This window comes from Anabrus simplex, chromosome 7, assembly GCF_040414725.1.
Source record: "Anabrus simplex isolate iqAnaSimp1 chromosome 7, ASM4041472v1, whole genome shotgun sequence".
Taxonomy (NCBI): Eukaryota; Metazoa; Arthropoda; class Insecta; order Orthoptera; family Tettigoniidae; genus Anabrus; species Anabrus simplex.
Window position 1 is genome coordinate 116,702,210 of NC_090271.1, and position 13,804 is coordinate 116,716,013.

Consider the following 13,804-nt stretch of genomic DNA (forward strand, 5'->3'; position numbering starts at 1 on the left):
GGACCCCGTTCCAGCCCTCGTACCACTTTTCAAATGTAGTGGGAGAGCCGGGAATTGAACCCGGGCCTCCTGGGGTGGCAGCTAATCACACTAAACACTACACCGCAGAGGCGAAAATTGTCTACATAAATGTAAATATTCAGTAGAGTTTATGTGAACATACATGTGGAGATGGGGACACTTCCGTGTATGTGGGGCTTTCCTCTTCTCCATCTACCACCCGTAGATTGCACATGTACAATTTAAGGGAAATTAAATAAATAAATAAATAAATAAATATATAAATAAATAAATAAATAAATAAATAAATAAATAAATAAATAAATAAATAAATAAATAAATAAATAAATAAATAAATAAATAATTTTCAGCATTCAGACACCTCTGCCGAAAAGCCAAGAGCTGGAGATGTCCCAATCCCTTGCTTGGAGTGTACCGGGTAGAACACGTTGCCATCAGTAGAAGAAATGGCAAGGAAGTAATGAATATCAAGGCAATGAGAGGTGGCAATATCGATTCAGACCACTACCTATCTTTCATTCGACTCATGACGTGGAGAGGTAATAACTACACCAGGTCCAGAGTCCCAAAATTTAATTCAGCCCAGTTGAAAGACAACAACTTTCCTAAGGTCCTAAGTAATAATCAGAATAAAAAGGAATCGCCAAATCTACAGAAGGCACTGATAGATGCAGCAACAGAAACTATCCTTGCAACCAAAAGGAGTAAACACGCATGGTGGACGCCAGGATGTGATAAGCCAATAGAGGACAGAAGGCATGGGTGAAATGGAACTGCAACAAAAGCACGGAAAATCATACAGCCTTCCTAACAATCAGAAAGAACACGGCCAAAACAATCAGAAATGCTAAGAGGCAATATAACAACTACATCGTAGATCAGGCAGAGAAATAATTTCAAAGGAACAACACCAGTAACCTATACAGAACTTTAAAATCTCATCGATCGCTGACTCAGTCGCAACATTTCACCTTCGAGGATTAGGCGGAGAACTGAAAATTAACAATGAAGATTGCATTACAGTCCTTGCAGAATGTTTCGATGAGCTCCTCAATGCAGAAGAACCTGAGAAAATAATTCAATTTCAATCCAAGAATGTTATTAACCCTGAATTCTCCTACCAAAGAAGAAATCCAACAGAGCAGCAGCCGAAGACGGCATCATTGCAGAATTGCAGATGAAGAGTCAATTGACAGTATCCACAGGATTATAACTGAAATCTGGACGACGGAAATACTACTAAGGGATGGGACTTCAGCTATCATCCACCCGCTGGACAAGAAAGGAGACAAGTTAGACCCTAACAACTATATAGGGATCTCTCTCCTATCAGTGACTAAAAAAGTCTTCTACAAAGCATTGCTTAAAAAGTGGAGGCGAAATTATACTAATGCATAGGAGAGTGCGAAGCTGGATTTATAAGTCAAGGTCATGCACAGAGCAGATTCTGAACCTCAAAACTATATTTACCCACAAAAATCTCAGCGCCTCACCCTATGTAGCAATTTTCGTTGACTTCCAGAAGGCCTACGACTCAGTAGACAGGCAGTCCCTCTTTGACACGATAAGTGAACTGGGACTAGATAAGAAGACGTTGAATCTTTTGAAGGCTACACTGACGAACAGCATGTCCGATGTCAAATTCAGAGGGGTACTATCGAAAACCTTCGAGATAAAAACAGGTGTTAGACAATGAGATGGTTTGTCGCCTATCATGTTTAAATGTCTGCTGGAGAATGTCATTCGGGAATGGACGAATACACTAGCTGACAACTCTGGATTAAGAAGAGACAAGTTAACAGTCACTTGTTTGGCCTCTGCAGATGACCTCCCACTCTTTTCTTCACGTAAGAAGCTACGTACCAGCTATCCTCCCTCGAACACATAGCAGCTAAAGAAGGGCCGAAGATCGCTGTCAATAAAACTGAGTTTCTGACCAACATCAGAGAAGCACCAAACTTCATTTCTTTGAGAGACAAAATAATATGAAAGGCCAAATCATTCAAATATCTTGGAGAATGGATAACCCCAAATATCAATGAGAGCCTTGTAATGAACTGTAGATGCACCAAATTAGAAAGAGCTTGTCATATTTGTAAAAACATATACAAGTCTACATCCCTCTTCTTGAATCTTAAACTTAGACACTATAATACCGTAGTAAGACCTGCTGTACTGTACGCCTCAGAATACCTAAAAATGAACCGGAAATGACAACTCAGAAAACTGGAACTGAAAGTGCGAAAGATCCTCAGAAGGATTATGGGTCCCAATAAAGAAGGGTACAGAATGAGGCACAACAAGGAACTGTACAGTAAAACAGAGAGCATAACAACAGCCATGAGAAAGAGAAGGCTAATGTTCTATGGTCACATAGTCAGGATGGACAGCCAGAGACTCACTTCAAGGATCTTCACCACTATATCTAGAGGGAAAGCGACAAATGCCAAATGGACGAAGTTTGTTCGGAAAGACCTACAAAACATAAACATTGATCACACTGACATATATAACTTAGATAAGTGCAGAAAGTTAATCAAGACATCTGACTCTCTCCAGTCACTAACAGTTAAATCACTGCCTTCAGAAGTAGGAGTGAAATGGACTCAGGAAAGAAAAGGAATACTGGGCTAATAAGAGGAAACAAGCTCACCAGAGTTAAGAACCACGTGGTCAATTGTAGGCATAAACGAAGAAGACGAAGAATAAGAATAAGAATAAGAATAAGAATAAGAATAAGAATAAGAATAAGAATAAGAATAAGAATAAGAATAAGAATAAGAATAAGAATAAGAATAAGAATAAGAATAAGAATAAGAATAAGAATAATTTTTGTTCCAATAGTTACTCTATCAGGTATAGCTTCTTGAGCTGTAGTCAGGAGTCGCTGGCAGCTTATCGTACGGAGGAAACGAACCAGTTCTTCAGAGGAGTTTCCAGAATAGCCCAGAGCTCTTCCAAGTATGAATGCAGATTCTCTGGGCCTCACTGCAAGCGCCCAAGGGTTGACTGCCGAGCCGCTCTGAGCAATGGCACCTCGGAAGAGACCTAAAAAATCAATTGCACTGAGCTTTAACCAATATTTTGTTTTGTTTCCAGAACAACACTAAACTACCTATTTACCAATTGATAAAGATAGTATTTACACTAATTGAAATAGCAGCCATCTTTAGAATTGATAAATTTTAAGACATTTAAACAAATACCTTGCACCCATTTATTTCATTAAATATATTCCTGTTTCTTTTAGCTTTTGATGTTGATGGTCATTTCGTAGTGTTGATAAAATTTTGCAAAATTTGCCTCAATTTATAGCACTTTTCTGAAGTAAATTTCCCTTTCAGGCCGTTCTATAGAGTGTGGAAACGGTCATTCTAGTAAACTCATTACTACGATAACAATAGGTGATATTATTCCATTTCCAGTTTTGAAGATAGAAAGGAGTTCCTAGAAACTGTGATGGTATAGGTCATTGAAATTAGATTATATTTTGCGTTTTCCATGTGAATATTAATGCTATCAGATGGAGTGTGTCTGTATAGTTCATATTATTTTAGGGTGTGTTCAGTGCTGATGTAGGGTATTTCCTTGATTTTGCCGATGCTTGAGTGTCTGTGTCCTGTTTATAGTAAGAGTTTGTTGGACAAGTATTTTGTGTTTCCTTTCAATGCTCTGGAAATTTCTGTGAACAGCGCATTGAAGTTTCGTCAGAATGGTCCACTGTAACCATTTCAGCTTTTAAAGAATATTAGCGAATTGCTAGAGAAAGGTGTCAAAGTAGACGCTATCGTAATTGAATTTTCTAAATCATTTGATGTGCCTGATCCGCAAATTGGTAGAACCAAACGTTAATAAAGGGGTGGATTTGTGGATCCGAGAATTTTTGGTAGACCATAATTACGGAAAGAATAAAAGTTTGAACAAACATTCTGATGAAGTTTCTATAGTTTCGGAAGTAGTACAGGCTAATGTTATCAATCAATCAATCAATCAATCAATCAATCAATCAATCAATCAATCAATCAATCAATCAATCAATCAATCAATCAATCAATCAATCAATCAATCAATCAATCAATCAATCAATCAATCAATCATCATTGATCTACATTTAGGTCTGTTGCCCAGGTGCAAATTCGCTAACAATTGTTTACCATTACCTAGTATTTTCTTATATGATTTCAAGGAACGTGGAAATTTATCGAATATGTCCTCTGATAAATTATTACAATGCCGAATTCCTCTTCCTATAAATTAATATTTGCCCTAATTCGTCGTCTTGAATTTAAAATCTCCACTCAAGCTCATTCGTCTACTAATATCATTCCACGCGCTCACTCCGTTGACAACTACTTAGTGGAGCTGCTCGTGTCTTGAGAAGCCCAAAGTTTGCATCATTTTCGTCTGCGGAATATTGCCAAGAACAAATCGTGCTGCTTACTTCAATTCTGGTTCAAGTAATTCTGGTGTGGGTCCCGTGCACTGGAACCATGCTATTGGCGCCTTACTTGTACACCCTCCACTGAATTGGGCCACTTCCATTTATACCGTTCATCTACATCTCCCGAACGATATTCGAAGTGACTGCAGACTATTTGCGGATTCCTCAGCGCTGATTATTACAAGTTGATACAAACGTACTACAAGGCGCTAGGCTATTTACCTCTCGTGAAACCAGTCCTGAAATATGGAGCAGCTGTATGAAACCTGCACCGAACACGGTTCATCAATGAACTAGATATGGTACAGAGAAAGGCTGCAAGGTTCGTGCTTAATAATTTTATCCTAGAAGTAGTGTGATAGAAAAACTTGGCTGGGAGGCGCTGTAGGCTAGAAGGAAAAGAGCATGGTTATGTGCTATTCACAATGGCTATACGAATAAACCAGCTTGGAGAGATTTGAACAGTCGAATACAAGAGCTTTGTTACATAAGCAGGGCTGATCATTCGCGTAAGGTAAAAGATAGAACACAGAAAACAAACTACGGTAAAATCTCGTTTTTAAACCGGGGTATTGATACCAGGAGTCTTTTTCCCCAAAATGTAAACTGCTCCAAGAATTGACTCAAATATCCTGTAAAATTGCGTAAATTTCTGCATGTGAAATCATATTGAAATGCTAAGGTAATAATACTGGTCATCGTATCGCTCAATGTATTGTAAATCGTAGTGTTAAGGCATTGAATTTACTGGGGCCGGAGAGGGGGGATAGGGTGCACAAAATACAACTGGCCCGCAAAATATTTATAAGACTGACGCGGATTTGATCGTTGTTGATAAACAGGAAAACTGCACATCACGGAAAGTAATGGAAACCGTTATTTCGATGCATCAAGGGGTTGCTGCCACAAGTCTTCACGTGCGCATCCTCTGCATCTCCCGATTAAGATACAGTAGACAACCTTCAAAATTTGGACATTTGTAATAATTTTTATTTCAGTGTCTACTGTATGTACAACAACGAAACGTTCTAAATGAAGCCTACTACACGTTTACTATGCAAGCACATATCTCAGAATGGATATTGGCATTATCAAACTCGACAATTAATTATTCAAAGTGGCGGCTCTTTATGTGTCTGTGCTCACCGTTTCCGTCATAGCTGCGCCATTTATCAATATATTAGTGTTCTACATTTTTAAGTGTACTGATTGAAGTTACAGCTACAAAACTGACCACTTCCAGAACTATATTTGCAAAATTAGTATTTTTAATCTTTCTTACTTAAATATTGCATATTTTGGTCATTCTTTTGCATGTAGATATTTTTTCCAAACAATTATCAACCCTAGGTATATGATTTCGGTCAGTTTTGTAGACACTCTCACTAAGATCATGAGAGAAAAGTGGCATTGTAATACACTATATAATTTAGGAGTTACAAGGGAAATGATTTTGAAAAATATAGTTTTGAGAAACTGTGCTGCAAAGTTATATGACCCCTGTAATGACACAGCAGCCTTCCAGGGGCATAGGATGTTCCCTCTAAAGCAGTTTTCTCAGCTTCATTTTCCAGTATTAATATTATTCTGCTTTGTCTGGCTCCTTTTGTGGATTCTCATACCCATTTTACAGCAGACTCTTAAAGCATCACGACCTCTTGTAGCATTGGACGTTCACAAAAGACACCAGGATTAATGCCCATTTTTTAGAGCAAGCCAATCTACTCTTCACTCCATCACTAACTGTCATAACTGCATCATTTGTGGCAATCTTCACTTCAAAGGTAAGTAGCTAAAGAGGGCAGCACGATGCTCTGTAGATTAAAGATGGCAGCTTGTCAAATAGAATTTTTCAAATTGTCCGCCACCACACGTTAAAAGTATGTAGCTAAAGAGGGCAGCACGGTGCTCTGCAGATTAAAGATTGCTGCTGTTTTCCCGCTACTACGATAAAGGTAGCAGCACGGTGCTCTGTTGATTAAAGATTGCTGCTGGATACAATTTTCAATTGCCGCCACTACATTTCAAAGGTATCTAGCTAAAGAGTGCAGCACGGTGCTCTCTTGATTAAAGATGGCTGCTGTAGAATTTTTTTAAATTGTCCGCCATCACATTTCAAAGATGAGTAACTAAAGAGTGCAGCACTGTGCTCTCTTGATTAAAGATCGCGGATGACAGCTGTCAAAAAAGCACGTGAATTTTTAAAGCACTTCGAATTTTCTGCCACCACATTTCAAAGGTATGTAGCTAAAGGGTGCAGCACTGTGCTGTCTTGATTAAATATGGCGGATGGTAGCTGTCAAAAAAGCACGTGAGTTGGTAAAGCACTTCGAATTTGCCGCCACCACATTTCAAAGGTATCTAGCTAAAGAGTGCAGCACGATGCTCTCTTGATTAAAGATGGCGGATGGTAGCTGTCAAAAAAGCACGTGGCTTTGTTTCCAAACAAGAGCACGTAGAAGTTACCGCCACCACATTTCAACTAAAGAGTGCAACACGGTGCTCTCTTGATTAAAGATGGCTGCTGTCACGTGGAATTGCCTGCCATCATATTTCAACTAAATAGTGCAGCACGGTGCTCTGTCGATTAAAGATGGCTGCTATCAAAAAGCATTTTTCAAATTACCCGCCACCACATTTCAAAGATATGTAGCTAAGAAGGGCAGCACGGTGCTGTTGATAAAAGATGGCGGATGATAGCTGTCAAGAAAGCACATGGATTTGTTTACCGATTCAAATCTCGCGCTAGTAAGGTTACGTTGGTAGCACTGAGGTTTAGACCCGTTAAGATAGCTGCACTGACGTTAGCGATGCGTTGTTGTCGATGATTGCTGTCAAAAAGCACGTGACTGTCAAAAAAGCACGTGGATTTATTTACCGATTCAAATCTCGCGCTAGTGAGGTTAAGTTGGCAGCATTGAGGTTTAGGCCCGTTAAGATGGCAGTACTGAGGTTAGCGATGCGTTGTTGTCGATGATAGCTGTCAAAAACACGTAGCTTTGTTTACCAATTCAAATTTCCCGCGGGAGGAGGAGCGGGCCCCTGGGAAAGCCTCCCGGGAGGAGGAGGAAGAGGAGCGCGCCCCGCAGGAGGAGGAGATGGAGCGGGCCCTTGGGAGCCGGAGGTGGAGGTGGCACCCGAATCCCTGTATTATACTACTGCCTTATTTTGTAGAATTATAATACAAGATATAACTTTGATTTTTTTAAAAATACATTGTTCTTTATGGAATTCAGCCTAGGCATAATATTTCATCACAGAGAAAAACATTTATTTACTGTGTGTGTTAATAAAACTGCGGGGTTTTAACAAGAGCAGTAGGTACAGGATTGTAAAAAAGACTTGATAAGATAGAAATGATAGATCTTCAATTTTGTATTGATTCGCCAAATGAAATGGAGCAGGAGCGAGACATCTGTCTGTACGCGGATCATTTTTTTTTTCAAAGAGGCGTCTCTCAGAAAAGCAAACATTCCAACACAACGACTGTAAGACACAGGATCCTTTCAAAAGCTAGTGAAAGACACTGGCAGATAGGTTAGGTCCTGTAGCGCTCGAAGAGCGTATTTTGGAACACTTTGAAGAAAATAGGCTACCATGCATATGTAAGATGACTGTCAAAGTATCCCGCAAAAAGGGTACAGGATTCTAGAAGACGACGACCGCATGCTTGAATTTAAGCTGTACGTGGGTATTTTGAGCATCTCCGGTAATGGCGAGTATCTCTACTTTTACAGCAAAAGAGCTGGAACGATAACTCGAGAATGTGGTTTTAAAATTTTTCTTTACATTTCACTGATACAGATAGGTCTCCTTTGTGAGGATGGGGTTAGAACGGGTAGAGTGGGATGGAAGCAACCGTGCTTTAATTAAGGTGCATGGTGTGAAAATGGGAAATCACGGAGAGCCATCTTCTGGGTTGCCTACAATGGGGTTCGAACCCACTATCTCCCAAATTCAAGCACACAGGTACACGACCGTAACCACACGACCAACACACTCCATGAAACGTGGTTCAATGGGTTGGATGTATTCGTCTCAGGAGGTGTTAGTTTCGATTTCCGAGAGGGTCGGGGATTTTATCCATGTCTCAATAATACCTTTGACACGAGGACTGGATGTTTGAATTTGTATTAATTTACACATATAAGACGCTACAGTGTAGTACAACATAGTTGAACACATCCATCCACACAGAGTTGACTTGACAACTATATCCGGCAGTATATATGGAGAAATGTGCGCAAAGTTGACGCTAGAGCTTATGTTTCGTTTGAGATAAATGCATTTGAAAACCTGGCGTAGCACTTATATAGTAACAATAACAGAGTTGCTACATCATCTGTTAATTTTCCCGTCTCCTTGACTAAACGCTCGGCGTACTGGCGTTCGGTGGGAGCACCTTGGGTTTGATTCCCAGTTAGGGCGGTGATTTTAATCTTAAATTGTTAATACGCTCGACTCAGCGACTGCGAGTTTTGTTGTCTTCAACATCTCTGCAACTGGTACACCACTTGCGGCACTGTTCTCTACCATAACATCACACAGTTTCCAATACATGGCAAATGCCGCCCACCTTAACCAATGGGTCTACCTTTTTAGCCTAGCAATAGCCACATACAATTGTGCTTATTATTACCATCCATTATCTTGAGAACTTACCTCTTGCCATAGGCGACAACACTAAGTAGTGAACCGAGCATCCCCCGGCACTGTGGCCAAAGATGGTCACCTTATTTGGGTCTCCGCCGAATGCAGCGATGTTCTGCTTGATCCAGCACAAGGCCTGAACCTGGTCCTTCATAGCTGCGTTGCCTGGTACTGCACTGTCCTCCGTACTGAGGAAACCTTGGTGAAATAAATGACAGTTATTCATTAATACAAGTTCAGTGTGGTGATTAGCTCAGTGGGACCGTGTAAAACGAATATTGTGTGGGTAGTCGGTTGTATCGAAAAGAACGCCACTACAAAACGAGACATGCTCGTTCTCATGGACTGTTGTAGGGGACGATCGAATTAAAATGGCTGAAGGTGTTATTTACAGGAACTCAATGAAGAGAGAAAGTCACAAAATACTAGATCACTGACAAAAATCAAGCATAGGATTTTTTGAAATACGTGTTACGTTTTACTGAGTGATTAACAAGAATTTTACTTTTCTTGGTGGGAATTCTGACATTCTCATGCAAGAAATTAAAGTATTATTAATCGTTTCTTCCCATCATGTGATTTTCTGTTGCCCCCCCCGGTGAGGAAAGTCGGCGGAGAGGGGAAGGGGAGGTGTTTGTGTGTTTGATGGTAGAGCCGCGATCTTTTGCAGACATGATACGACTGACTCAGGTTGTTAATTGAGATAGGCGGTGTGTGGTAGACCTGACCAGTCATCTATTAAGGTAATGACCACGCCCTATGCTGCTGAGATAAGCAATGGGCATTTACTGCATATTTATGAGCAACGTATATGAGATAAGCTAATTGCAGGTGTTATATAGATTTATAGCAGTGCGTTTTATTGTTGATCCAAAACTTACATAAAAGGTCAGTAAGCGAGTGAACCTACAGTACATACGTGTTATTACTTGGGTAGGTATTATTCAGAACGCACTAACTCTTCCCTCATAAAATGAATGCGAAGTCAAAGCAAAACACAGCCTAAAAATGTAGATTTATGGTACGTAGTTTATAAAACCTCACCTTCTATTAAAAATCTTGGCATTATTATACATATATTTTAAAAATTTAAGATTAAACTATCCCTAGTAGTGCAAGCTCACAGGTGGGATAAAATTAAAATCACCGGTTTGACCAAAAATCGAACCAAGGAACCTTTGAAACGAAGGCCACTGCGCTGACTGTTCAGTCAAGGAGCCGGACTATTATTGTTAATATTCTTTCTTTCTTTCTTTGTTTCTTTGTTTCTTTCTTTCTTTCTTTCTTTCTTTCTTTCTTTCTTAATCCGTTTACCCCCCAGGGTTTGTTTCTCCCTAGGACTCAAGGACAGTGACCTGGAGCGTGATACTTTTGATCGGGGATAAAACTGGGACGGAGGATGAGTACCTCGCCCAGGCGGTCTCACCTGATATTCTCAACAGGGACCTTGTGGGGGATGGGAATACTGAGGTAGACGAGGAAGAGGGAAGGAAGCTGCCGTGGCCTTAAATTAGGTACCATCGTGGCATTTGCCTGGAGGAGAAGTGGGAAACCACGGAAAACCACTTCGAGGATAGATGAGGTGGGTATTGAACCCCCTCTACTCAGTTGACATCCCGAGGCTGAGTGGACACCGTTCCAGTCCTCGTGCCACGTTTCAAATTTCGTGGCAGAGCCGGGAATCGGACCCGAGCCTCCGGGGGTGGCAGTTAATTACACTAGCCACAACACCAGAGGCGGATATTATTATTATTATTATTATTATTATTATTTTTTTAATTCGTTAGGGCCATCTATGGACCACGGTGCTTGTGTTTTAGCTGTTTCTTGAAGTCATCGTCGTTGTTTGCCACAATTGGTGTTCTTAGCGGCTGGTTTGGCAGCTGTTTTCTTGTTGGTACCTCGAGCTTTCCTGATGGCCCAGTAGTCCTTCATTTTCCGGCTAAATTCAATCTTACGTTCCTCAGACCATTTCCTGGTCTCGTCTTTTGGTCTGTGGGTAACTTCTGTGAGGGATGTTACAAAGGATTTAGTTTTAAGAGTTGTATGATAGTTACTCCGATCAGCTATGTCGTTTTGATTTATGTGGAGTTCCGAAAGGTCCTTCTCCACTTGCTTCATCCACACGAACCCAGTAGCTTTGCCCTTGTTAGCAGCCTTGAAGATCCTATGAGATAATCTATTTGAGTCCATTCTGGATAGGTGTCCGTAAAAAGCCAGTCGCCTTCTTCTGATGGCATCTATGAGATTTTCTTGGTGTTTATATAGCTCACGATTTGGTTGATACCATCGGCTTCCATCTGGTAAAATTCTTGGTCCCACTATCCGTCTCAGGAACTTTCTTTCTTGTACCTCGAGGGCTCTTAGTGGGGTCTTCTTAGTTAAATATAGACACTCTGCTGCATAGAGGACTGACGGTCTGATTACTGCATTGTAGTGTCTTAGTTTGACATTCATCGACAGATTTTTTGAAGCATACAGCTTTCTACAGGCATGGTAAGCCTTATCTAGTTTGAGTCTCCTGTGTTCAAGAGCCATTGTTTCGCTGAGGTCCTCTGAGAACCATTCCCCAAGGTACTTTACACTTTTGACTCTCTTGATGTAGATATTATCACTGACTCTCATCTTTCCAGGGGCATCTTTGATGTTAGTAACAAACTCGGTCTTTCCTATGTTGATCAAAAGACCCGTTTTAGCCGCTATTGAGTGCAGTGTTTGGAGCTGAGTAGTAGCCTCCTGTATGTCATTTGCCAATAAAGTCAGATCGTCTGCAAAGGCTAGGCATGGTATCCTCAGGTTGTCTGCTTTAATCCCCATCCGTAATCCAGTGTTCTCTGGAAGGAATCTCATCCACTCTCTAATTATCTTTTCCAGAACGCAGTTAAATAATATACATGAGATGCCATCTCCTTGTCTCACCCCTGTTTTAATGGCGAAACTCTCCGAGAGTTGTCCTCTAAACTTTACTCTGGCTGTGGTATTGTGCAAGGTTGCTTGCACCAGCCTGTTGATCTTGTCGTTAAGTCCTAGTTCTCTTAATGTATTGTAAAGAGTAATTCTATCTACTGAGTCGTATGCTTTCTGGAAGTCGACAAATATAGCTACCCATTGTCGAGCTCTTGATTTGCTGTATTGAAGGATGGTCTTCAGATTTTGTATCTGCTCGGTACAGGACCTCGATGCTCTGAACCCTGCTTGATATTCTCCTAACTCTTTATCCAACTGTCTTGTGACATGGCGTTCCAGAATCTTGGAAAATATCTTATAGGTAACAGCAAGGAGTGATATTCCTCTGTAGTTACTGGGATCTGTTTTGCTTCCCTTCTTGTGGATTGGATGGATAATGGCTGACGTACAATCATCTGGGAGCCTCTCACTAGTCCATATGTCCAGAATTACTTTATGTATGCTCCTGAAGGTGTGTTCTCCGGCATGTTTTAGCATTTCTGCTACTATCCCGTCTTCTCCAGAAGCTTTATTGTTCTTGAGTAATTTAATTACATCTCTGACTTCTTCATACGTTGGAGGAGGGATAAACTCAGTATTATTATTATTATTATTATTATTATTATTATTATTATTATTATTATTATTATTATTATTATTATTATTCCTTTACCTTCCATTGTACAGAGGTCTTTTCTTTAATGTAAGTACGTTGTTGTATGTTTAGTTTATCAGTGAAATAAATCTGTGACGGATGCTTTATTGGATTATCAGGCAGAACTTCGAGTCTTAATGCCTAAATTTCCCCAGGTAAACCAAGACATAGTCAGCCTCTGTGGCGTAGTGCTTACTGTGATTAGCTGCTACCCCCGGAGGCCCGGGTTCGATTTTCGACTCTGCCACGAAATTTGAAAAGTGGTACGAGGGCTGGAACGTGGTCCACTCAGTCTCGGGAGGTCAACTGAGTAGAGGTGGGTTCGATTCCTACCTCAGCCATCCTAGAAGTGGTTTTCCTTGGTTTCCCACTTCTTCTCCAGGCAAATGCCGGGATGGTACGTAACTTAAGGTCATGGCCGCTTCCTTCCCTCTTCCTTGCTTATTCCTTCCAGTCGTCCCATGCCCCACCAAGGCCCCTGTTCAGCATAGCAGTGAGGCCGTCTGGGCGAGGACTGATCGTTTTCCCCAGTTGTATCCCCCGACCCCAATGTCTCACTCTCCAGGACACTGTGCTTGAGGCGGTAGAAGTGGGATCCCTCGCCGAGTCCGGGGGGAAAACCAATCCTGGAGGGTACGCAGATTAAGAGAGGAAGAAACCAAGACAAAAAATATAAATAAACAAAGATCAGCAATGACAAGGAGAATTCTGTTATCGCTTTCGTAACTTGTTATTAGGTCATTGTTTCAGGATCAAAACAGTGCTGGAGATGCCTGAAAACACTCATTTAGTTTTTAGTACAGATCTGGGTCACCGTAGGAGCTGACATCACTCTGTCAGATAACTGACATCATTGAACTTACCAAGGACGTCCAGACGGTAGTTGAAGCTCACAAACACCACTCCAGCACCAACGAGATAATCAGGAGTAAGGCCAGCTGTATTTCCTGACCCTGCCTTGTAAGCACCCCCGTGGATGAAAACCATCACTGGTTTGAGGGGTTCCAATCCTGGGAGCTGAAACAAGAATACAAATTGAATTTGTAAACACTGGACAGCCATATTCATAGCAGTCACTAACGTTATTTTGA

The 13,804-nt window shown here is 40.9% G+C and overlaps 1 protein-coding gene across 1 annotated transcript in view; it reads right to left on the reverse strand.

Moving 5' to 3' along the window:
• The window catches only part of LOC136877732 (juvenile hormone esterase-like), a 36,163-nt gene that overhangs the window by 10,356 nt on the left and 12,003 nt on the right, over positions 1-13,804 (reverse strand). The window contains exons 3-5 of the mRNA XM_067151942.2: positions 13,577-13,730; positions 9,125-9,310; positions 2,870-3,069 (exon numbers count right to left, since the gene is read on the reverse strand). Coding sequence (XP_067008043.2) covers positions 2,870-3,069; positions 9,125-9,310; positions 13,577-13,730 — 540 coding nt within the window. The remainder of the gene's footprint in view (positions 1-2,869; positions 3,070-9,124; positions 9,311-13,576; positions 13,731-13,804) is intronic.